This window comes from Uranotaenia lowii, chromosome 2 (genome assembly GCF_029784155.1).
Source record: "Uranotaenia lowii strain MFRU-FL chromosome 2, ASM2978415v1, whole genome shotgun sequence".
In the NCBI taxonomy this organism is placed as follows: domain Eukaryota; kingdom Metazoa; phylum Arthropoda; class Insecta; order Diptera; family Culicidae; genus Uranotaenia; species Uranotaenia lowii.
The window spans coordinates 192,030,127-192,055,126 of record NC_073692.1 but is presented as its reverse complement, the minus strand read 5'-3'; the positions used below and the strand labels follow the sequence as shown (position 1 = coordinate 192,055,126).

The window sequence follows — 25,000 nt, the reverse complement described above, 5'->3', positions numbered from 1 at the left end:
CCCATACACCTCCCATGTGAGGGGCTGACGGTGGGTTGAACGACCAACGGGTTCTTGCGTTTGTGAACGTGTCCGCACAGTCAGTATGAATTTTCTTAATTTCTGCATTCAATTCTCTGCTAGCCCCCACAAAATTTGTGCCATTATCAGAAAATATCTCAACAGGGCTACGTCTCCTCTTAACAAATCTTCGAATCGCCATTTTGCAAGACTCTGTTGTCAAGTTGTGTGCAACCTCCAAATGTACTGCACGCGTGGTCATACAGGTGAACAAAGCAACCCAACGTTTCTCGCGCCTTCTGCCAACCGCAACGTCCAAAGGTCCAAAATAATCAATTCCAACGAAGGAAAATGGTTCAGCTCCTGCTGCCATACGCTGTCTTGGTAAAGGGGCCATTCGGGGTATACTAGGTTTGGCTTTCTGTATCTTACACCACAAGCATTCGCGGGAAACCTTTTCTACCAAGGATCTCACATTTCCTATATAAAAACGCTGTCGTATCTCGTTCACTACCATTTCTCGGCTTCCGTGGGCTGATTGTTGATGAAAATATTCGACTAATTTCTTGGTAACTAGATGTTTTTTAGGAAGAATTATTGGGAATTTTGAGTCATACGTCATGTACTCTGCTGCTTCGGTTCTGCCTTCCATACGTATTACTCCATACTCGTCCAAAAATGGCGATTTATCGTACAAAGCGCTTGATCGTTCAAGTGGTATCTTACGTTCCTCAGGCAACTTCTGATTCCGAGTCAAAATAACGATTTCATCTCCGTATTCTTCGTTTTGAGCGATTCGCCATAAACAGTTCTCTGCTAACATGTATTCTTCCTGCCGAAGTGGAGAAACAATGTACGGAATCTTAGATTTTTTTGACTCATCTTCGTTTGTCGGTAAAGCTTCGATCGGGGAATCTTTGGCTAGTCGTCGGCAGTTCGATACATAACGATATACAGTGGCAACCATGCGAACTAGGACGTTCCATCGAGATATTTGATCAATGCGATGAAATAATCCTTCTGGTAACAATATCTCGTGGAATAACACTCGGGCACGAAACTCTTCTTCGACGTTGATCAGGGTGTGGCATTGTTCGGGCCAAGACTCTTCCGCTTCGTACAAAAAGTCTGGTCCTTTAAACCAACGACTGCATGAGTGGACTTCAGTTGCTTTTCCCCACTTCGTAACATCATCGGCTGGATTACTTCTTGTTGGCACCCAACGCCAGTCTTCTGGATTAGTGATAGATAATATTTGTCCAACACGATGAGCAACAAATTCTTTGTACTTTCTTCGATCGGATCTGACCCATGAATAAACAGCGCGTGAATCAGTCCACATGACCCTTTGGGTTATGGAAAAGGAATGTGTCTCACTTATCGATTTTGCTAATCGCGTGCCGAGTTCTGCAGCTTGTAGCTCCTTCCTTGGAACTGACATGTGTTGTAACGGAGAGACTTTTGCCTTTGCTTCGACGAAAGAACAGTGTATGGATCCCTCACATACGAACCTAAAGTAAGCTACGCAGCCGTAGGCATCTTCCCCAGCGTCAGTGAAAACATGTAACTGTATCGATTCATATGCTGAAGAAGCCATGTTCCCCAAATAGCATCGTGGTATGCGAACCTTTTCAATCAAAGGGAACAACTCAATCCACCTGAGCCACTGCTTGAATTGAGCCTCCTCCAAATTATCATCCCAGCCGATACCGCTACGCCACACGTCTTGCATAAGTATTCTGCCGTGTATTAACAGTGGTGCCAGAAACTGCTTCGGGTCGAACATGCTCATAACGCATTTTAGAGCTATCCGTTTTGTTGGCCATGCACCTTCTGTCATATACGGCCTGAGATCTCTGCACATTTCGGTGGAAAATTGAAATACATCATCTTTCGAACTCCAGCTCACTCCTAAAACTCGTTCTACGTCGCCTCCTATTTTTATAAGTTTGTCTTCCCTTGGTTCAGAAATCGAAGCTTCGAGTTTTTCCAAAACATTCGCAGAGTTACTGACCCAATTTCTTATCTCAAATCCACCAGCAGCGTGAATTGATTTGACACTGACTGCTCTTTTTACAGCTTCTTCCTCCGTATCTGCACTGTCGAAATAGTCATCGACGAAATGTTTTTTTACGATAGCCTCTACCGCTTCGGGACTTTCATTCTCATGCTCGCGAGCATTTAGGTTCTTCACAAACTGCGAAATACAAGGGGAGCATCTAGCTCCAAACGTAACGACATCCATAACATAAATCTGCGGTTCTTCGTATGTATTCGATCGGTAAAGGAAGCGTTGGGCTTGTCGATCTTCTGTACGAATCTGGATCTGGTGAAACATTTGCCGTATGTCACCGCCGAAAGCAATTTTCCTCTCACGAAATCCATTGATCACAGCTGGTAATGAAGTGATCATATCGGGTCCTTTCAGGAGTTTATCGTTCAAAGACACTCCTTTCACCTTAGCTGCAGCATCCCATATAAGTCGAATCTTTTCAGGTTTCTTAGGGTGAGTCACGTAGTTGAGCGGCAAATACCAAATTTTTTCCGGCGTCGTCTCTCTGAGCTCTCTTGGTGTTATGCGATGCGCGTAACCTCTGGCTATATACTCCTCTATCTGTTGCTCGATCGCTTCTTTTACTCCCGGATTTCGATTCATACGAGCTTCGAAACTATGCATTCGGTTCACGGCCATCTTGTAGCTTTCTGGAAAAGATATTTCATCTTCTTTCCACAGAAGACCTGTCTCGAAATGCTCACCTACTCTTCTAGTCGTTTTGTGCAGAATCTCTCGCGCTCGTTGATCTTCTTTCGATTCCAGAGGAACAGAAGATACACCAACAGCTTCGAGCTGGAAGAATTGTTTCAAAGCGTCGTTCATTTCACGATCTGTCTTGCAACACTTATCACAGTTACAACGATGGTGCCCGATGAAAAATACATTTGATACAACTCGAGGCCTTGGTCCATACAGTGTCCAACCAAGCTTGCACTGAACTGCTATGGGTTCGCCAAGTTCACCTACACGTGATTGGAGAGGGGCAATCAAATGGATATTGTTGATGCCGATCAAAAGCTTAGGAGCAGAAACGCTGTAGGATGGAATTGTGACATCTTGGATATGTTTGTACTTCCTTTCCAACTCAGATTTACTAAGCTCTTGCATGGGTAAATCCAGATTTTTAACCGTTCTGGCATCAAGCAAATTATACTTATGGGTACTTCCTCTACCAGAAATCTTAAGATTTAACTTCAACGATTCGTTCTCAGTTGAATTAATTCCATTGGCCCACGACATTTGTAATGGTTCTCGTTCTCCTTCTGCTCCCAACTGATTTGCTAAATCATTATCTATCAAGGTAACAGAAGAACCCTCGTCGATAAGAGCTAGTGCATGGACTTGCTTCTCCGAACTATATAGAGTAACAGGCATAATCCGAAAGAGAACAGAGTGATCTGAGCGATGATGGTTGTTGCAATTTCTGATGGTATATGATCCCGTAGTTTCCTCCCAGTGTAACATTGGGTGATGTCTTTTTTGACACTGGTTAACATTACATCTTCGTTTCGAATAACACTCCTTTCCACCGTGGTTGAAGATGCATAATGGGCATAATTGTAATCGATTCGTAGTCCTCCATCTCTCTTCTATGTTCAACTTTAAAAACTCGTTGCAGTTTCTTCCAAAGTGACCGGGTTTCCTACAAACTGAACAGCAGCGATCGTTTGTCACTGAACGAATGACTCCGCCAGCTTGTTGGGGTTTTTGTATATCTGTCGCCGATTCCTTTTGGGTACACATACAACATTGATTCAGTGTCTCGCCGTCTGTAGAATTAACAAATCCTTTCGTTCCAAGTTTCTCCTTCTTCTTGCCTTTCATTATGTCGTCTGCACTAAATTGCTCAAAAGTTCCTTCCAACGCTTTATCGACTAATTCCTCCATAAAATTTCCAAATGTTTCCAAATCAACCACAGACCAGCGACGTTTAAACTCAACCCACTCCATAACATAACACGAAGGGAGTTTTTGTACAAGACTTTGCATAAGGATTGGATTTTTGAGATGATCGAAAAGTTTCGCCGCTTTCATGTGTTCGGTAAACTCTTCCACAGCACTGCCGAATTCGATCAACGATTCAAGATCTTCTGAACTGGGGCCTGCAAGACGTTGTATTCGGTATGCTAGCATAGTGGATAGGATTTCAGGATTTCCAAACCTTTTGCGGAGCTTCTCGATGATTTTAGGAACGTTTCCTGGAAGCAGCAGACGGTTGCGCACAGTTTCCAGTGCTTTCCCCAGCAATGCTTCTTGAAGCCTCACCAAATTCTCTGCGTCAGTGAATCCACAAGATTCATTAGCTTGTTCAAATGCACTAATAAATATCGGCCACTCTTCTGGTCTTCCTGAAAACTTGGGCAAGGTTTTAGGATACACTTGTCGGGCAGCTATCTGTAGATGTGTTGGTTCTTTTCGAATTCCTTGTAAACCTTTCCTCATTACACCACATGGAGCCTCGAAATCACTCGCTATGCTGCTTATGTTGGCTGGAAGCACTTCACGACGACCAAAGTTCGACTTTGGTTTAGCTCCTGACGACCGCTGCTTGTTTTCGTCTCGATTCATGGTCGATTGTTTCACTTGAGCAGGTATCTCCAAGGTTTCTCGCAACGGATCTTCTAAATGTTGATTTTCCTGATCTGCATTCCATGCTTCAACCTTCTCGAGAAAAGCATCTGCCTCTCCTTCGCCCGAATTATCTTCACTTGAATCGCTGTCTTCTTCAGCAAGCCTCTCCTGTTCGTGCCTGGATACCATTTCTTCTCGTTCACGTTGAACTGTTTTAAGCTTATGTTCTAACAACTTTCTCTCGATTTCTTCTTCTTCCATTTTCTTCATACTGATTTCATGCATTCGTTGCAGTTCTCGCTTAGCTGCTTCACGCACTGATCTTTTTGATGTCTCACTTCCACTTTTCCTTATTTTAGCCTCACTTCGCGCTTCAATTGTACCGGGACCGCTATTTGATACTGCATTTGACAACAAGCTACTTCTAGAACCTGGACCTTGCATTGAGTTTTTTTTATTTGATTTACTCCCCGACGCATCTTTTTGCTTTTTTTGCGTTTAGTTTTACTATTACTAAGCTTCTTATTCATAGTCTTTTTTGACTTACCGACTGCAGGCTCTTTACTACCTTTCTTTTTGGCTGCCCTATGTGGCTGCCGACGAGTTGCAGTTTGTCCAACTGCTCCAAAGGATTCCAGAAGGGATGGTTCCAAACAAATACATTTATTACAATACCAAAGCATTCCCTCCACGTCCTCTTCATCGATGTTGACGCAGCAGAAATGGTACCACGCTTCACATTTGTTGCAGCGGACACAGGAATCAAAGTCGCTTCCTTCATCGCAGCACGGAAATTGGTAGTCTTCGGCCATTTGCGTAGATTTTTGTAATCTTTAAAAATGTTGTGGCTTGGATTCCGGAAGATGAGCTCAGTAAACAAATCCTCAAAATTTATCGTTGGGACAATTTAAAGCTACAATTTATTAAGTGGTTTTAATGATAAAATTAAGATGTCTATTATACTAACTTACATTACAAGTTTCTTTTCCGATTCTATCAATCTTCGATCCAACACCACAATTCTTGGATGTGTTTCCAGTCCTGATAATATACAAATCAAATTCTGCTCTATTGTACAAAGTAAAAACGACTTACGGTAAGTTCCGGATAGGATGTACTTATGTTGTCAACAAACAGTTTTCTCCAGTCATCAACGGTACGTCTTTCATCAGTCGGTCATCAAGACCCAAGAAGTCGAACAAAAACAATTGGAACGATAATCTGACCTATCTTAGAAAAACTCTTATCAATAACACATACGATTTTCCAATTCAAATGAATTACAATTTTCTTACAGGTCGTACTAAACAAATTTCACGGTCACAAAAGAATTCCTGCACCAACTCATTACGCTATCATTTCTATCACAAACTCTCTGTCTTCAAAATGGGAAATTCGCCATTCTATCAAGAATAACTTTTTTCCAACATGTCAGCGCCCATGAACATGAACATCAACAGATTTCAATGTTTTGTTTTTATTTTCCTTTCCTTATATGCATTCTATTTTCCGTCTGTTCCGCACAGTGGTGAAAAATTGCCTCCAACAAGTGTCTCTCATTGAGGGCGAAAGCAATTGTTTAAACCCTCTATAAATAAAGCGTACAAAAAAAAACAAAAAAAGTGTCTCTTATTAATAGTGATGAATATCATCCTTAAAAAAGATAACTATTTTTTTAAGCTTAATAACTTTTGTGACTTAACTACAGTCTTCGGATGAAATATTTGTCATAGTTTAGGCTTTAAGAAAAAACGCTTTCAAAAGAAATCGGCCTAAAGGGACCAAAGGTATTCATGAAAAACTGGATTTTCGTGTTCCTCCCGAACAAAATATCCCATACAAACTTTAGGCTCGTTGAGCGACCCTTTCCCGTGATCCGATCTTGCTCAAATTTGGCATGAGACCTTGTACTAGGCCTAGGAACAATTAAAGCCTGCAGCGCATAGCTTTTTCGAATATCGAGTCATTCGGGGCACTCTTATAATCACGGCAATAAAACAAAAACAGTTATCGAATTTGATTGTCTAAACTCAAATTTAAAATCAAGTGGCAGTTCTGAAAACCATTCATAATATCGTCAATATTGCTAAAACACTATTTGCTGGGTATGGACGAACCCTTTAAAAAAAAATATTGATAACAACCTAATGGTATGAAGTATTACAAACAGTTGTTGAGCCGCAAGAATAATAATAGGATAAAACTCACCCGCTAACAGCCCACGTGTCATTGTGGGATCCTCCGACTACTTGCAGCAAATTTTTCCGGGTACTGCCGCAGCGAGTGTGTAACATCGACATCATCCTCGGAGGCACTAAAGTATCTGCTAGGCCGGATACAAAAAGAATCGGTGCCGAGATGAACTGAATCTTATGCACCGAGAGAAACTTGTTACGATAACAAAACAGTGGCAGATAACGCACGCTCGGATGGATTAATTCTACTGCCATGTCCGGAATGCTTGTGAAAGTGTTTTCTACAATCACTCCCATGAGCTTGGTACCGTAAACGGCATCAGCGGCCAGATCGATCGAGACGGCTCCACCTAGTGATCTTCCGAAGGCAATAATTTGGCTATGGTCGAGGTCGTGACGACCAAGCAAATGGTCCAGAACTACACGGGCGTCATTGAAGAACCCTTTTTCACTGGGAGTTCCATCGGATAGGCCGTAGCCACGATATTCCACCATCAACACATTGCACTGCAACGTGTGAAAGAAACCACTGGCATTTTGCAATCGGTGGCCCATGTTGCCTGCATTGCCATGGAAATACATAATTGTCGGAACGTATCGACCCTTGTCCCCAGGATGGCGCACCCAGAAACAGTGAAGTGTAACGCCATCCCTCGTTTTAACATGAATCGTTTCGTAAGGTAAGCCGTGCATCGATGGAACCGGAACGAAGATACGGGAGTTGGCTGGCAAATCAGGATGAAACAGAAGGTTGTCTTGTGCGTGGTAAAGAATTCCTAAAACATTAAAATAATCATTAGTACTATGTATGATGTTTTTTATTGCGTAAATTACCGGAAACAGCAAACAACAACAACAGGAAAGCAAAGAACCCTCCATAAACTATGTACATAATAAAAGCGGCTAGCAAGGCTGCTCCACTAGCTGCCCATATCCGCATTGCTATTCCCGTGAGAATCCGGACGATTCTCCAATCCCGGAACGCCATTTCCGTAAGCTGTTTCCAGCAGGATAAGGTGCAATGTGTATTTTTGAATTTATCGTTCACTACAAAACTAGCTTGTTATATTTGGTTGCAGCAATAGTCGCCGTCGTAATGAAACAAAACCAACAGAAACACGGTTAGTTACGAAAAACGGGTATTACGAACAATAACTCAAATCGATAACCATCAAGGTTTTTCCGACGAACTCCCGAAAACAATCACGAACACTTCAATCAATATCGCACCAATCATTGCCACTACCCGACGTTTAGATTTGGGACACCGAACTTGGATGGGATACTTGATATCATCAGGAAAATGTGACCGAAAACCATTTAAAAATAAATTTTACGTAAATCAAATTAGGTATTCACAAAATTCGATCGCTCGCATCACTCGGAAATTTTATCGCGATCCAATGTTTTTGTTTACACGCAACTGACAATTCAGCAGTTCAGCACGCGTGCTTGGGCTACGTTCACAGAGTATCATTTTCGGAGCTGATTAACAGGGTTGAAGCAGGAAGGACAACAATCTCATAAGAATAATGTGTTAAAAGATTAAATTTTTCATGTCTATATAAATTTGCGACCTTTTGCTTTAGAGACAAATTATTCTAGAAAGAACAAGAAAGTAAACTTTTTATTGACATTTCTATAGAAACTATAATATTCTTTCTCGAAGGATAAATTTCACCGATATGCTAAAAAACTTTAATTAAAAAATGGAGTATCGATATTTTGATCTTATTCAAGGAAAACGATAATAAATTCGGTTTACCAATGTTGATTCACCGGTTGATAAATATTTAGATTTTACTATAAAGTTTATTGTTCAATTAAAAATCATTGTTTTCCTTAGTGAACCTTTATATGTCAATCATATAGTTTCACTATAGTTTTCTGTATTACCACCAGAGTATTTGAATTATAGGGTACCGTAATCATGTGTGAACGTACCCCCACGCCGGGCATGATGACGTAGTTGTTATGAGATTTTTCATACATTCCATAGGAAAAAAAATTAAATCTTCGTTTTTCGTCATTTGCATTAAAAAGTTCAGTGATTAGTGTTAAGGAACTAAAGTTATAGTGTTGAATCAATGGATTTCAGTATGAAATATTTTACATAAAGAGCTTGGAATCATCCCAAAACTCGAATAAGAAAATAGTTACGAGAAAAGATGATTTATCAATTAATTTTTTTACTGCTAATAAACTCGAAATTTGCGTATTTAATGCTTTATTAGGACTATAAGATGTGTTTTTTTGCAATGTTTTCCATTTTTAAGCTTACAATATGCTTGGAAATAGTTTCCAATAATAACAATTTCTACCAAAGTTTAGATATTTCCGAGGTTAATTCACATTTTATGCAGAACCACAAACCAAATCGTATTGTTTTGAGAAGCTCATAAATCTGGGAAGTCGAATTTATGCATTTGAGGACAGTGGCGTACAAATTACTGTCATCAAAAATATTTTTTATGGAAAAACTGTAGAATTCAATACAATGCTCATCATTTTTCATAACAACTACGTCAGCATTCTGGAAATCTGCCAACCAATATGGCGGATGAGGTAACCTGTTATTTCGAAGAACTTTGTATTACCACGGTCTTTGGCTATTAGGGCCAGGGATGCCAGGTGTTGAGTATAAAAAATCTGGGCAATTTTGAAAAAAAAATTTCTGTGTGTGTCTGTGCACAAGGAAGATCACAAATTTGGTACTAAACAAAAATTTTTTCGATGCGTGTGAGCGGGGGTTGTTGTATTCGGGTTATTTTCGAGTTGAGAACTATATAACTACCATAACTGTTTCCTATCACCTACCATTCTGAAAAAAAAAGTTAATGAATGATTGGTCAAATACCCATGAATACAAGCGAGATTTATAGTCTGATTTGGCACTTACGGATCAATTCCGATACATGAATATTGATTTCATCACTCAATTTCAAAAGTCTGTAAAATCTGAGCACTCTGAGCAAAAATCTGGGCAAAATCTGTGTCTGACCAATATCTGGACGAAGGGTCAAAAGTCTTGGTTTTACAGACAAATCTGGGCACCTGGCAACAGGGGTGCCAGGTGGATTTGACAAAAATCAGGACACCGCGATGAAAAAAATCAGGATTTTTCAGGACACCACTTAATTGATGAAAATATCATGCATCTCTGCTTAGATTGCATAACTAAAGGCGAAATAAAGGTGCTGAAGATGTCTCAAATTATGCAACTAAAGCGAGAAGAACAATGGATGGCCTGATGTTAATATCGAAAAACACTATTTAAATATTATTTAACCCAAAGATTAAAATGGTTCAACTATTTTACTAAAGATTTCTTTGAGTTTGACTGGGCAATAGCAAAACTAAGTTCTGATAGGCATACTCAATACTAAGTTCGGCAGCCGAACTCGGATTTATCCTTTTTTTCGAGGGTAGCTGATTTTCAGGGAATTAAAGGATGATTAAAATTTGTTGTACCCGGATGTTGCTGTTCCGGTACATTGCATTGCAATTACAGAGCGGGGGAAAGTTTTGACATTCCCGGTCAAAGAAAACTTCCGAATGTTACTTCCCACGGGAAGTAAACAACATCCGGAAGTTTCCGGACATTCCAAGCCGCTCACCATATGATGACAATGACGGACAGAATTTTACGCTGACACGGTGAACATGCATTCCATTATGAAGTTCCTTCATAGTCTTCCGGTAATTGTTCCGGAACGACATAATTTTGCGACGTGTTCGTTGGTTGCTGTTCCGGTTCGGACTGAACTCGCTAAGTGTTTTCAGTCCAACAAAGAGAGTTCAATTTTTAGTTCATAAGGTCGAACTCAGCTTTGATCCTTCGCCGAAGGAAAAAAAGGGATCAATTTTGAGTTCGCAGTTCGAACTCCGTTTTGATCCATCGCAAGGAGGAAAAAAGGGTACTTAACTTTAAGTTCATAGAATCGAACTATGTTTTGAACCTCGGCCATACTTAATTTTGAGTTTAAAAAAAAGAGCGTGGGGCTATGTTGCTAAACTGTCACAATCGTCACATTCTATCGACTTTGCCCCACTTTGCCCTGCACATGCAGTTTTTCTGAATCCAATTTTCTTTTGAACCATTCTAAGAGTTGTGCGAACGTGTCCCATGTTCGCGAATAATTCAAAAATTTGAAAACGATAATATTAAATTTTGTGTTTATCGTTGAATTTGTGCAACTTTTATTGTAAATAACCACTCAAAAATGTTAATTTCGTTAATTATTAAAGTGTAAACATAGTCCTGGAATATAAAATTCTCGAGATGGTAAGTATTTATTTAAAATTGATTGTGCTTTCATTTGTAATTATTGAAATTTGTCCCAACAGCGTAGAAGTTTGGCGCCAAGTCAATCGGCCGCACTATCCCCGTTAAATTCCACTTTTAAAAGTCCGCTCTCAGCAGCTTCGAAAAGGACACGAGAATGCCGAGAACGTTCGAAAGACAAGACCGGGTCCAACAATGGACCTTCACCGCCGAAGCTTTCGGCCTCGGAACACGAGATGATGATTCTGAAAATTCTTTCCCGGCCGTTCAAAATTCCGATTGCCAATTATGTGCCGGAACATACGACAAGGTGTTTGGGAATGAAACGTCCTCCGGCCCGGAAATCGCTCCACGATCCATTCGCCTGTAACGCGTTAGTTTTGTATAGTCCTCCGGAACTTTCCGAACACGACAAGCTGAAGATGGACCCAAATCAGATTCAGGTACACGTCGTTGTCGATCCGCTTCTTGGGAATATTTTGCGGCCCCATCAACGCGAAGGCGTCAAGTTTATGTACGAATGTGTCACCGGAAAGCGAGGCGATTTTCAAGGGTGCATCATGGCTGATGAAATGGGGTAAGAATAATGTTGTGATAGGAATTCTAATTTTTTAAATGATTTAATTTTTTCCTTTCGCAGACTTGGCAAAACACTACAATGCATTACGCTGCTCTGGACTTTACTGCGACAAAGTCCAGATTGTAAGCCAACCATTGGAAAAGCTGTAATTGTGTGTCCTAGTTCGTTGGTCAAAAATTGGTATAAGGAATTTGCCAAATGGCTCGGCTGTCGTGTTAATTGTTTAGCCATTGACGGAGGCTCTAAAGAACACACAACCAAGGAATTGGAACAGTATATGGCCAACCAGAGTTTGCGTCACGGAACACCGGTGCTGATCATAAGTTACGAAACATTTCGTCTGTATTCACATATTTTGAACGCATCGGAAGTTGGAGCAGTCTTGTGTGATGAAGGTCATCGGCTGAAAAACTGCGAGAACCTTACCTATCAAGCTCTGATGGGTTTGAAAACCAATCGTAGGGTACTACTATCGGGAACACCGATTCAAAACGATCTAACCGAATATTACAGTTTACTCCACTTTGTAAATCCTGGAATGTTGGGAACTACTAATGTAAGCAACATAAGTCAATTCCTAATTTTCAAAAGAAATTCTTTGCAGTTTGAATGTAGTGTTTACCTACATTATTCGTTTCTTTGTTTTTTTTAGGAATTCCGGAAACAATTTGAAATTCCGATTCTGCGAGGTCAGGATGCCAACTCGACGGAAGAGGATCGGAAAAAAGCTAACGAACGGCTTCAGGAACTGTCGGCCATGGTCAACAAGTGTATGATTCGCCGTACCAGTTCGCTGCTCACTAAGTACCTGCCAGTGAAATTTGAAATGGTCATCTGTGTGAAGATGTCCGAAATTCAGATGCAGTTGTACAAAAATTTTCTGCAGTCAGATTCCATTAAGCGAAATATGCTGGAAAAGGCAGAGGTCAATACTACTTTAACTGCTTTGTCAAATATCACTTCTTTGAAGAAGCTTTGTAATCATCCGGATCTGATTTACGATAAAATTCAAGAACGAGGAGAAGGTTTCGAAAATGCTCACAAAATTTTGCCTAGCAACTACAACCCTAAGGAGTTAAGACCGGAATTAGGGGGTAAACTTCTTCTACTGGATTGTATGTTGGCCAGTATAAAAATGAACACAACAGATAAAATTGTTCTCGTATCGAATTACACCCAAACGTTGGATCTTTTCGAGAAACTTTGCCGTAAACGAAGCTACGGTTATGTGCGCTTGGATGGCTCCATGACAATAAAGAAGCGTGGAAAGGTCGTGGATGAGTTCAACAAACCCGATTCGAAAGAATTTATTTTCATGCTCAGCTCAAAAGCTGGCGGTTGTGGTTTAAATTTGATCGGGGCAAATCGGCTGGTCATGTTCGATCCGGATTGGAATCCAGCCAATGATGAACAAGCCATGGCACGTGTTTGGCGAGATGGACAAAAGAAACCGTGCTTCATTTATCGATTACTGGCGGTCAGTTTGATTCTCTTATTAAATTTGTTAGAACAATTTTATTTAAGTTTGTGAACTTTTCAGACTGGTTCAATTGAAGAGAAAATTTTCCAACGTCAGACACACAAAAAGGCTCTATCCAATACCGTGGTAGACAACGACGAAGACGGTGAACGTCATTTCACCAGAGACGATTTGAAGGATCTGTTCCGAATAGATGAAAGTACCCTCTCGGATACGCATTCCATGTAATTTTTTTCTTAAGGTATTTTTTTCAAAATTTAAAATTCGGATTTTTTTTTTAAATTTTCTAGATTCAAATGCAAACGATGTGTTAACAACATCCAAATCAAGCTGCCACCGGACGATAGTGATTGCACCTCGGATCTGACGCACTGGTATCATTGCTCGAACAATAAGGGCATTCCGGATGATATCCTTTCCAAATCTTGGGACATTACCAAGTGCATTTCGTTTGCCTTCCATCATCGATCCAATAGTGCTGTGGTAGAGCAGCAGATAGCCGAACAGAAACGCTTAGATGCCCAGAAAGGTAAGGAAGTCGAAGATAAGCGAGAAGAGTTAATAAGTGACGAGGAGGACGAAAAAGAGAATGAAGATTCGGCGTACTCCGACGAAGATGATGAAAAAGATAAAGATTTCGTACTTTAGTCATAAAAAGAGTAATTCGCATATTTGATTTTCTTATTACTTTACTGAGAAATCCTTCGAATGTGAAAATGTTGGATAAAGTATTGAATATTTTGATTAATTGACACTTAAAGCACTGCAGTTTTACTGTACTTTCAACTTAATGCCCAAGGAAGTGGTAATGGCAGATCTCGTATTTCAGTAACTACTGAAATAAACCGATGCACAAAATTCATCCCATTTACAAGTTCCAAAATTGTTTATACACACTATTTTTGTTAAACTTCCGTAATTTAAAATTTCAAAAAAAAAAACAAAGTTCCGTGAGCGGGATATCAAAATGTAGAAGCTAAGTTTTTAAGAATGATTTTCAAATTCATTTTCAAACCTACATACTTGGTCTAGCTAGAAAACCGTTTAAAGTGTTTTGATTTTTTTAACTTTTAACAGTATATTTGTAATAAGAGGTTTGAAGAAAAGATTATTTACGAATGTTTCGAAATACCGAAACATTCGTATACGTTTTAGAACATATCTAACAATTCATTGCCAAAATAGACACTTCAAGTTGTTCACCAAGAACAAAATTATGAAATCGGTTCACGGGTTGGCACGAGCGGTTTTATTTTTCAAGCCAACTTTTCTATGTAGCTTAGGTCTTTGAACACTGACTTTTTGTGCTTTAGAATGTTCAAATTAGCTGCTAAGTTCATCCAAAAACTTCTGCAAAATTTCTGACTGGGATCATTGTCGGATGAATATTTGGAAAATTTACTCTATAGATATTATATTAGAGTAAATTTTCCAAATATATATTAGAGTAAATTTTCCAAATATTCAGCCAAAAATGTACAGTTTATGACAGAGTCTGGGATTCTGCTATCCCTGCCATGAGCTGGGCTGCCAGACAAATTTGTGCGATTGTGTGCAAAATTTAACTACATAGGGGCCGTTCACATACCACGTGGACAACTTAGGGTGGGGGGGGGGGGGACATAACCTTAGCATTGCATCATGAGTCGTCCAATTGCACCCATGGACCCAGAGTAGCAAACTGGGGGGACGCGGTGGCTCGCCGCGCCTTGGAATGCAATCCGTAAAATGGATTTACCATCTGGGTTAACAACTAATAAAAGAAATACTTACTTTCAAAATATTTTCTTAAGATGAATAAATATCAAGACGTTTAAATAAATAAACTAAAAATGACAAAGCTTACCAGTTTAAGTTTAAACAATTAGTAGCTACTTGAAAGCAAGTGATAAATATGATAATTTAGAAAATTAAAATAAAAAAAAATTATACATATCAGGAAATTTTTATTCGTTTTTTTTTTTCAAAATCAGCCATTTCTATAACAAAAAGGCAAAAAGTGGTGTTTTCTATCTGTCAAAATATAGGTATTAAAAAAAACTATTTCTAATCAAAAATCTCATTTTTCTGTCCACGTGGTATCTGAACGGCCCCATATTAATTTTTTTAGAAGTTTTTCCTATGGCTTTATCTTTTAGTTTCCCTGTGTGTTGAGAAAATTTCTTATTTAAATATTCGAAAAACTTTGTTATTTCAAGACTACCAAAGTTTTTTAATCAGATATTTCGTGGCTTATCAAACATCGTAGTTGAAACCGATAAAAAATATTAAATTTGATAAAATACCATTTCTCGTTCTAATAAGGCTGGAACAAATATCAATTTTTTCTTTTGTCACACCCCCCCCCCCCCCTTCGAAACTTCCAAAATCCCGAAGGGGGGAATAAATAAAGTTTGAAGTATTTTAAGTAAATTTCAAATAAAAATTCAAATATCCGAAAGATTACAAGACCAAGAACCAAATTTTGGAAGATGGAAGTTAATTCACATTTTGTATTCTTGATTTTAATGAGATTTTCGATAATTAAAATACTTGATTCACAGGTTTTATGCAATAATATAGTGTGCAATTCGGTTGCATACAAGCTTTCGTGCAATTTATTCCATTTTATTTGTTTTTCGCATTATTTTTTATTGTCCCCCCCCTCGCGATGTTCCAACTCCGAGTGACAAAAGAAGGATTTGAAATTTGTTCCGGCCTAATAGTCATTGAAAAATCTTCAACTTTCAAAATAGACTCAACTGGGATTTTATGATTTTCCTAAGCGAGAACATAATCATAGCGGACCAGCATTTGTCCAGCAAATACCTGATAAGCACACTCAAAAAGTGACATTTTTTAATTTCGTAGAGAAATGTTAACTTTACATGCCACTTTTGATTGATTGATTGATTTATTTATAGAGGCTTTAAATATTTAGTTCATTCGCCTCTTAGACATGCCACTTTTATAAAACTATATTGATGATCGATTTTTGATCAACTATTTACACCTTAGTTGAATTCATCTCGGGATACAGAAATTAAATAAATTCAATTATTTTTGACTGTTTGATTTAAATATACAATATTCTCTATTGATTTTTTTTCCTTTCATTTTTGAATATAGTCAATTTAACCATATTTCTGTGTTAGGTTTTATGCATCAAATTTCCAACTAAATTTCCAAGTGTCGCTTCCTTGAGTTCCATAAAAGTTTAACAAGAAACAGATTTCATTGCACAAATCTATCCAATGCAATTTATTCTGAAAATGTCTTTAGCTTGAAAAAACGAAAAATTTAAAATAAAACTAGCTTTAATGCTCGTTTTTATCTTTATCCACTACTTGAAAACAACGAAAATTTCGGCATCACTGTCAATAAGAAAGAACAAATCACAGCAAAACGTCAAATAAACGAGAGAAGCAGAAGGGAATCTGAAAAAGGTGCTGGCACCAAGAAAAATGAGTGCAAATTTGCGTGTGTAGTATTTTTCCTGGTCGAGCTCGCACGATTGAACATTTCGATTTTCCAATCTGATCCAGTTTTGGTAGCCTTTCCAGTCGATTCCCGGATGACCGCGATGGATTCCACCCTGTTTGAGAGTAGATCCTGATGGCGAGTGGTTCTCTGTCCGCGGTTTTCGGTCGCTTCAAGTTTTGTGGTAAAATCAGAGCACAGAGTGAATTGAAATAAATTTCCCTCTGCTGCTGCTTCAAGTGGGTGGTGGAAGTGCAGGAGGATTCCCGCAAGCAAGTTTGGGAAGGGACTGGTGGCTGGTGGGCTATTGTGTGTCTGTGTGCGGGGAGTGTTGTCCCTCAAATGAAGTCGTGGAACTGCTGCTGGTGCCGTTGAGAAATTCAATAGCTGTTTTATTTTCACTTTATTGTTTGCTGGTGGGTTTTGTTGGGTTGCAGAGGGGGTTTGTGAAAGTGGGGGAAACGGTGGGTTAGATCTGTGCTGTTTCCGAGAACAGACGGAACCGAAGCTGGAAGCGAAAGGGGTCTGTTAGCTGCTTCAAAATTGATCCTAGCAGATCGTTGCGATGCGGACATTTAAAGGATTCCGGTGGTGTCACTACTGGATCGATTATGTGGCCTTGGGACTGGTTCTGGGTTGTTTGATGGCCATAGCAGCCGAACAGGTTCCCGCGGTGCCCACACACAATATGTCCAACAAAGAACGGAATGAGCTTAAGTATACGACTTTCAAAATATTGTCCTACCCTCGGCTAATCTGTTTCATTTGAAATTTAGGGAGGAAGCCAGAGAAATGTTCTATCATGCCTATGAAGCCTACATGGACAAAGCCTATCCGGCAGATGAGCTGATGCCGCTGAGCTGCACCGGAAGATATCGAGGAATCACTCCGTCGCGTGGAGATTTGGACGATGTTCTGGGAAAGTAAGTAACAAAAAAAGGAGAAAAGGGGTAACGATGGGGAAGAAGATGAGAGACAAAACAGGTTTATCTTTTTATTACGGTTTTGCGATTGAAAAAAAAAAACAAGCCCAATATTGTAGCAAAGCAAAGCTGGGACAATCGTCGAGCAGCGACGTGTCCATTTGTGATAAGAAATGGGGTTTTGTATTTGCAGCTGTATTGGATTGTTTACCATTCACCATACGTTTCTCAACGAAGCGATATAAATGAAAAAAAAAAGTTCTACCTTATTTCTCAATGCTAATTTTCTAATAAGATCAAATTAACACCAGGAAAGCACCCAACAGCGGCCTTGACATTGAAATGAAGAAGCTTTTGCTGTAGATAGTTTCCAATAGCTAACACACCACAGTACCGCACCAAATCGAAAGCAAACTTTTAACCATGTGCGTGCGGTCTTGTGCTTCTATATCTCTCGGGCTGGTCGTTCGCTACTTGCTGCTCATCATCGTCATAATCGTTGAGGTCGCCTTCAAGTCATTGCCGTTTTGGTTTGAAGTCGTCGTTTCTACTACTTGCAGTAGAGGTTGCAGAGTACTATGAAATATTTATTCCTTTTAATTCGGTTTCTGTCTCTAACTGTGCCTAAAGATTGATGTTTGCTATTTGTACTTATTACTTTCTGAGGAAATATGAAGTTTCTTCGTATCGTATCGTTTTTATTGTAAACAATACGATACGATTTCTAGTTTTAAGATTTTAATGCAAGTATCTAGATTTTGAAATGAAAATTGCTTTCGTTTTGCTTAAAACATACGAATTGAACATGGTTATGGAGTTAAGCTCAGCTTGATTGACTTCTCACATCAACCTGATGTCATTGAACCCGAAATACATCACAAAATTTTATAATCATAATACATCTAATTCTTCATTATTGGCTCCAAAATTTAGATTACACACAGATTACACACAAAATTTAGATTACACACATTACGAATTCCACCATCGCAGGCGTAGCTCAATAGAACAAGTTCCACATTGCCAATGGTTACTATTTCGTGAATCGTGATTGACCGAGGCTATCAATTTTGTTCAAAGGTCAAAAGAACGGTGCCTGGGATTAACAGATGACTATTTACTAATTCAGCTTTGCACTGGATTTTGTATTTTGACAATCTAAAAATGCAATTTTTTTCTTAGACTTTGAATAACGGAAAACTGAATTGTTGTAGCTGAATATTAACTGAGAAACATATTTGACTTACATTACGAGGTTTCCAAAACTATAAATTTTGAAAAAAAAATCTTTTGGAAAACAAAAGAGAAATATTGGTTTTAGTAAGGAGTGTCAAATTGACACTCCAACGACTGTAATGGGTAAAAATTTCCGGGACGGATGAATGAGGGTTAAAACAACTAGAAGTATCTTGAACGGAGCGTTAGAAAGTGTTTAGCGAACGTGTTCGACCTTCTTGAAAGAAGTTGCATTAAAAGCGCTTCGAAGTTCAGTTATCGATATTTTAACCCATCAAAAGGCGATGGAAGTTCCTGAGTAACTTTTAAGTGACATGAGTCACCTGAAGCTCCCGTAAAACATTTTTTCAGCCAAATGTGAACTTCGGAGTTTCATCTAAAAGTTAAAACGTGACTTTTGGTTGCTTGGGTTTGGTCTGCTTTTTAGAGTAATCGTATAAGGTTGAATGTGTCTGCCATTACCTATACTGCCTTTAACTATACAGGAACCCCGAAATCTGCTTTGCTTGTTTTTACTCAATGTTTCTTTATACACATATTTCCGCCAATTCTAGTTTCTCAATGACCCTGGTGGACACACTGGACACGCTCGTCATCTTGGGTGATCTGGAAGAGTTCGAGCGTGCGGTGAAGCTGGTGATCAAAGATGTCAAATTTGACAGTGATATCGTTGTATCGGTGTTCGAAACGAACATCCGAATGGTTGGGTAAGGCTCATGATTGATTGATGGTTTATTAATTTTTCAAATCAAATCCTTTTTTTTAGTGGTCTACTGTCCGCTCACATTCTGGCGGAATATGTTCAAAAGCAAGCAGACGTTATGACATGGTACCGTGGCGAGCTGCTAGAGATGGCCAAAGATTTGGGCTATCGATTACTGCCGGCGTTCAACACGTCAACAGGCATTCCACACGCCAGGGTAAATTAAGGATTTTCGATATGATTTATTAATGAGAGTCGTGCTTATGCTGTAATTGTTTTTTTTTTTTCAAGGTTAATCTCAAACATGGGATGAAGGTTGATTCCTTGCGGCATTCGAGGGAAACTTGCACAGCCTGCGCGGGGACAATCCTGTTGGAGTTCGCTGCTCTATCACGGCTAAGTGGAGAACCAATTTTCGAGGCAAAGGCTCATGCCGCCATGGATGCTTTGTGGAAAATGCGGCACCGAAGTTCCGATTTGATGGGAACGATTCTCAATGTGCATTCCGGGGATTGGGTACGCCGGGAGTCTGGGGTAGGGGCTGGAATCGATTCCTACTACGAATACTGCCTTAAATCGTACATTCTGTTGGGTGACGAGCGCTATCTGGCTCGATTCAACCGTCACTACAATGCCATTATGAAGTACATTAGCCAGGGACCGATGCTGCTGGACGTCCAAATGCATCGACCCCACACGAAGACTAGAAATTTTATGGATGCTTTGCTAGCGTTCTGGCCGGGACTGCAGGTGCTTTCGGGTGATCTGAAGCCAGCCGTTCAGACGCACGAAATGCTGTACCAGGTGATGCAGATGCACACCTTCATTCCGGAAGCATTTACCTACGACTTTCAGGTAAGATTTGTTCGAAGTGACAAATAAAGGACATTTACTGATATTTTTATTATAGGTTCACTGGGGACAACATCATTTGCGACCAGAGTTCATTGAATCAACATATTTCCTTTACCGAGCAACAGGAGATCACTACTATCTGCAGGTAAGTTATGATTTAAATTGTATTAAATGCCCCAGTAATATATCTTCAATTTCTCATCAAAGGCTGGCAAAAAAGCTTTGAAAGCTCTTCAGAAACATGCCAAAGTTCCCTGCGGTTATGCAGCAGTTAACGATGTACGAACGGGTAAACACGAGGACCGAATGGACTCCTACGTGTTGTCGGAAACATTCAAGTACTTGTATCTGCTGTTTTCGGACCCATCGGATCTGTTGCTGAACATCGAGAATTTCATCTTTACCACCGAAGCTCATCTGCTACCGCTTACTTTGGGACTTTTGGGGAACCATACTTCAAGTAAGTTGTAGGAAATAAAATCGCAGTTTTTTTTTTCAAGATAATCCATCCATTTCGTCAACTTTCAGACGTCCGGGATCAGGAGGATGGCCAGACGCTGGACTTCATGCGTTCCTGTCCGAGTCCGAACAAGTTATTTCCTGAAACGGTCCGACGTCCCCTTAGAGATTTGGTTACGGGAGTTTGTCCGCGCATATCGAGTGCCAAAAGACTTAGAGCGGCTGACTTTCAGGCAAGCAATGCAGATCATCTACGGACAGTTTATGACATGGGTATTACGATGGTTTCTCTAGGCGAGGGGAAGGTCCAGCTGCTGCACAGTTTCTACAATGTGAGTTTGGAAATTTCGAACTTTTTTCTACACAAATTAATCGTTTTCCTTATTCAAGGCAAAATCACCGGAAGATGCTGAGCGAGGATTAATGTTCATGCAGGAAATGGTAGAACTGTCTAAATCGAATGCCATTCCGAAGACCCAGCTGCAGGGAGTAACGTTTCGAAAGCCAGGCGGCACCGGAGAGTTGCAACTTCTGAAAGCTGGCCCGAGTCACTTCGGGCCGGAACTGACGGGGGATATGAAAGTTACCGGACGAGCTTTCTACGCCAATCCTACCAAGTTGTGTACAAGTAAGTATAAGAATGGTCCGACCAGGATCAAAACTAAGAAGATTTCCTAAATCACACCTCAGGGTCGGCTTCAATCTAAACGCGTCAGTAGCCAAGAAAACATTTCAACTTTATAGAACTTCCCAATTGAACCCGGAACAATGAGCTGATATGTTTCTTGTCATGCATGACTCAACCAACATAGAAATACGGTAACTGTCCTTCCTTAAGATGGGCTCACACAGCAAACGGCCGTCCTTGACGTGTACACAGGTTGCGACGATGGTTGCGTTCACTGCAGGAAATCCTTTTCCGGAATTTTAAGCCCAATGGGTTTATTCATCCTTTTCAACATCAGAAGATACCTTGCCCCACGTTGGGCGCCATGTCAGGCGAGACTTGGTAGAATGTGCAGGTTTTGCAAACGGCACCCACTCCCACTGCGCCACTCCCTGAGGAGATTGTTAGCCTGGCTATGGTTTGCCCGGCCAATTAGACCAACCAAAGGGCGAGTTTTTCCTTCTTTTTCTAAACTTCTCCTGAAACGACCGTTGCCCGACATATTTTCCTAATCAATTCTTATTTCCCTGATAGTTCTGCTTTCTCGCGAAGCTTTCTCTTCCATTTTAACAATTCAAGTCCCGATGTTTCAAAGGGAAAGCTATGTTGAGTAACATATTCCTAATAATCGTAGCTTGCGACACTACTCTTAGTTACTAAACAGACCATCCAGAATGTATCGCCAAACTTCGACAAAAGACTTCAACAACAAAATGTTCACAAACAAACGCTACATCATTCCAGTAGAGATTGTTTTTTTTACAAGATGGAAATTTGAATTCAAACCATAACGGCCGGGTGTTTGCTGCCGTGAGTGGGTTCGTCCCACTAAAACCACCTTGGGCTTCGTGTGCCAGATGTGCCCCTTGGTTTCACCCTATGATACTACATCAAGGGGTAGGCTGTGCTCATGCACTTATACATCCACCCTTTTCCTCTTTCTCAATTTTGGTCTTTCTCCTTTATCCTCTTTCTCCTTCTCCTTCTCCTCTATCGCCAACTTCAGACTGGTACGGATGATCCCAAGACGTGTGCCGGTTAGGTAACGCTTTCATAGTAACTCACGCCCGTCACAGCATCCACTCCCGCAGGATTTCTAAGCACCAAGGCATGGCCGTTTGAGAAACAACCAAACTAGAATCCCGTCACGACCACCCCGAATGGTATCTCCGCTTCCCTTTGCTGCAGGAAAGATCGTAGCTGAGTACGCGAGACCTTTAAAGTCCCACCATACGTATTAGTCCAGATTAGGGATATACTGCGCCCTAAGATCACGTTGCCGTTGAATTGTAGTGTCATACGAGGCCCAAGACCTTCCGTTAGCTTGTCAAATTTGGTTGATTATCTCGCTCTCTCCGTTCATCATCTTTCCTGATTCTCATTATTCATGCGCGATGATTTGCGAGATTTCGTCGACTATAGCACGCCAAGACTGTTCGTCGCGAGTAGAGATTGTAAAGTAAGAACCGTCTTCCGGCAAACCCAGACAAAAAAAGTGTGGCTTTTTCCTCCGGCCAACTGCAGCAAAACGAACGTTTGCTTAGTCCTGCTAACTTGATCTGACTCTTACAGAAAACTCCTGACGATTCGTGTTTTTAGTTCTGTTTTATTTGCCACGTCACTTTGTTTTCTTTCAATCATCCTTTCGTTGGGCCTGGTTGCCAATTGGTTGTTTTTTTCATAGAGGGGTGATCTATATTCACTGAACATAATTCTCATATACGTTTCATCAGGTTTCATCTGTCTTTAGACCTTTCAACGAACCATTTGATAAAGAAAACAGAACTTGTCATTTTTGAAAAAAATCAATATATGCATTTATGCATTATTTGATGTAAATGTGAATTATTTTTTCTGGATTTAATAGAAATTTTATTAAAAATGATTAGTAGCCATTTTTTCTACAGTCAATAAAAAAAGACCTATGGACTTTATTAAGATTTTATAGCACAGTGTCATTTATTTTACTTGATCTGCCTGTACCAATGTATTGAAATTTTTTCTCATATTTTCCAGCTCTTAAAAACGGGGAAATGCTGAAAGGTCATATCGCTATTATTGAACGTGGTGATTGTACTTTCGTAGATAAAGCACGGAGAGTACAATCCGCAGGTAGGCTTATATTTAAAATTACCTTTTAGTTTTTCAAAACAACTGACCATTTCTTTTTCCTCGAAAACGGAAACCAGGAGCAATCGCGGCCATAGTGTACGACAACACCCCCAACACTTCGATCGACAATCAGCAAATGTTTGCCATGTCCGGCGACGGGCGGGACGATGTGAAGATACCGGTGGTGTTCCTATTTACCCGTGAAGCCGAAATTCTGAAGACGGCTATCAGCATCCAGTCGGATATTGAGGTTTGTTGGGATAGATTAATTTTATATTTCGGCAAAACATTTACAAAAGGATTAATTCATCGTAGGTCACTTTAAGGCCAGTACCGGAAGACGAGGGAGAGTTGTCCAAAGAAACTCCATCCGATAATAGCAAGACTGATTCTACAGGATCGACTAAAGACCAGGGCTCGACGGGGAGCAGCAGCAAACCTTAATAGTAAGAGATTGGTTTTCCTAGTCCAGAGGGCAGGGTGATCAGATTAGCTGAACCCTAACGTAATGTGGACTGTGTATAACTTGAGAAAAAAGCGTAGAAAATTTGGAGTGATGGACGATACGAATGTTAGACAGTGTGTATAGAAGCTTTTGACTGACACTTATAAAAATGTCTAAACAATCAAGAGACATGTTTGCGCGACAGAGAGTAAGAAGTTGTAAGAAAAGTGAAGTAGCTAAAGTGTATAATATTTTTTTATTCAGAGTCAGAGTAAATCTAGAGCAAAAGGCGTTTTGTTATCTAGTTAATACATCTCTTTAAAAACAACAGAGTAGCTAAACGGGCGTAGGAAATTATGTGACATATCAGAGTGTTGAACTAGAGAATGAGTTGTGTTTGAAATGCGCAATGATACGGTCGTCGTCCACTGTAAAAAGTTGCATCTATCGTAAGTCGTGAATGTACATACCGGCACTAAATCCTAACGCGTAAGTAGCATTATCTAGTACAGTAAGACTAAATCGCTCGCCGATTCCTTGTTTGCTATCGAAGAACTGAGGAACCGCAACAATGGCGAGATAATTCCACAACTAACTAGAAGTCACAATTTTTCAGCGATCTTAGATATATTTATTCCGAAATGAGAGTTAAGAATGAAAAGCAAAAACAAAAACGAATTTTCAAAACTGTTCTGTCGTTAGAACGCTGGCCGAGGCCATCATTGATTGCTGGTAATGACCGAGGGCTATTGATTATTTATCATTTAAATTTTGTTATCCCTTCTGGAAACCGAAGTCATCCCGGAATGGATATAGCAATCGAGTTAGATAGTTATAAAAACAAACAAACAAAAAACAAAAGATGCAATATGATCAAGAATTTATATAACAAATAGAACGCTGAAAGTATGAAACGCTGACGCTGACAGCTAACCGACGTTGGCGATGCAATTTCGTATGTTTCTGGTTCTAGT

At 40.0% G+C, this 25,000-nt stretch overlaps 4 protein-coding genes across 4 annotated transcripts in view; 2 read left to right on the top strand and 2 right to left on the bottom strand.

Moving 5' to 3' along the window:
- The window catches only part of LOC129742206 (uncharacterized), an 18,966-nt gene extending 13,527 nt beyond the window's left edge, over window positions 1-5,439 (bottom strand). The window contains exons 1-2 of the mRNA XM_055734068.1: window positions 5,175-5,439; window positions 248-5,064 (exon numbers count right to left, since the gene is read on the bottom strand). Of these exons, the coding sequence (XP_055590043.1) occupies window positions 248-5,064; window positions 5,175-5,439 (5,082 nt within the window). The remainder of the gene's footprint in view (window positions 1-247; window positions 5,065-5,174) is intronic.
- A 1,392-nt stretch (window positions 5,440-6,831) lies between these two features.
- LOC129742205 (protein ABHD13) lies at window positions 6,832-8,238 on the bottom strand. The gene is made up of 2 exons (XM_055734067.1): window positions 7,657-8,238; window positions 6,832-7,598 (listed from the first exon to the last, which is right to left on the bottom strand). The coding sequence occupies exons 1-2, from the start codon at window positions 7,808-7,810 to the stop codon at window positions 6,832-6,834; spliced, it is 921 nt and encodes a 306-aa protein (XP_055590042.1). The 5' UTR covers window positions 7,811-8,238.
- A 2,720-nt stretch (window positions 8,239-10,958) lies between these two features.
- LOC129745442 (DNA repair and recombination protein RAD54-like) lies at window positions 10,959-13,819 on the top strand. Its single transcript, XM_055738521.1, has 6 exons — window positions 10,959-11,107; window positions 11,170-11,684; window positions 11,748-12,243; window positions 12,340-13,164; window positions 13,228-13,391; window positions 13,458-13,819. Exons 1-6 carry the CDS (start codon window positions 11,105-11,107, stop codon window positions 13,813-13,815), a joined length of 2,361 nt encoding a protein of 786 aa, XP_055594496.1. The 5' UTR covers window positions 10,959-11,104; the 3' UTR covers window positions 13,816-13,819.
- Window positions 13,820-16,596: 2,777 nt separating this feature from the next.
- LOC129745441 (ER degradation-enhancing alpha-mannosidase-like protein 3) lies at window positions 16,597-24,965 on the top strand. Its single transcript, XM_055738519.1, has 12 exons — window positions 16,597-17,343; window positions 17,403-17,549; window positions 19,340-19,492; window positions 19,552-19,705; window positions 19,780-20,343; window positions 20,399-20,488; window positions 20,551-20,803; window positions 20,872-21,134; window positions 21,193-21,430; window positions 23,486-23,581; window positions 23,659-23,831; window positions 23,897-24,965. The coding sequence occupies exons 1-12, from the start codon at window positions 17,192-17,194 to the stop codon at window positions 24,023-24,025; spliced, it is 2,412 nt and encodes an 803-aa protein (XP_055594494.1). The 5' UTR covers window positions 16,597-17,191; the 3' UTR covers window positions 24,026-24,965.
- The last annotated feature ends 35 nt before the right edge of the window (window positions 24,966-25,000 follow it).

What these genes read in the sequence shown, in the direction of transcription:
- LOC129742205 (XM_055734067.1), bottom strand. Translation starts at nt 7,810, where the DNA reads ATGGCGTTCCGGGATTGGAGAATCGTCCGGATTCTCACGGGAATAGCA. An exon ending in GTTGTTGTTTGCTGTTTCCG is followed by an intron (nt 7,599 to 7,656) that starts GTAATTTACGCA and finishes TTAATGTTTTAG; the next exon opens with GAATTCTTTACCACGCACAA.
- LOC129745442 (XM_055738521.1), top strand. An exon ending in TCATTTATCGATTACTGGCG is followed by an intron (nt 13,165 to 13,227) that starts GTCAGTTTGATT and finishes TGAACTTTTCAG; the next exon opens with ACTGGTTCAATTGAAGAGAA. An exon ending in CTCTCGGATACGCATTCCAT is followed by an intron (nt 13,392 to 13,457) that starts GTAATTTTTTTC and finishes TAAATTTTCTAG; the next exon opens with ATTCAAATGCAAACGATGTG.
- LOC129745441 (XM_055738519.1), top strand. Translation starts at nt 17,192, where the DNA reads ATGCGGACATTTAAAGGATTCCGGTGGTGTCACTACTGGATCGATTAT. An exon ending in ACGAACATCCGAATGGTTGG is followed by an intron (nt 19,493 to 19,551) that starts GTAAGGCTCATG and finishes CCTTTTTTTTAG; the next exon opens with TGGTCTACTGTCCGCTCACA. An exon ending in CATTTACCTACGACTTTCAG is followed by an intron (nt 20,344 to 20,398) that starts GTAAGATTTGTT and finishes TTTTTATTATAG; the next exon opens with GTTCACTGGGGACAACATCA.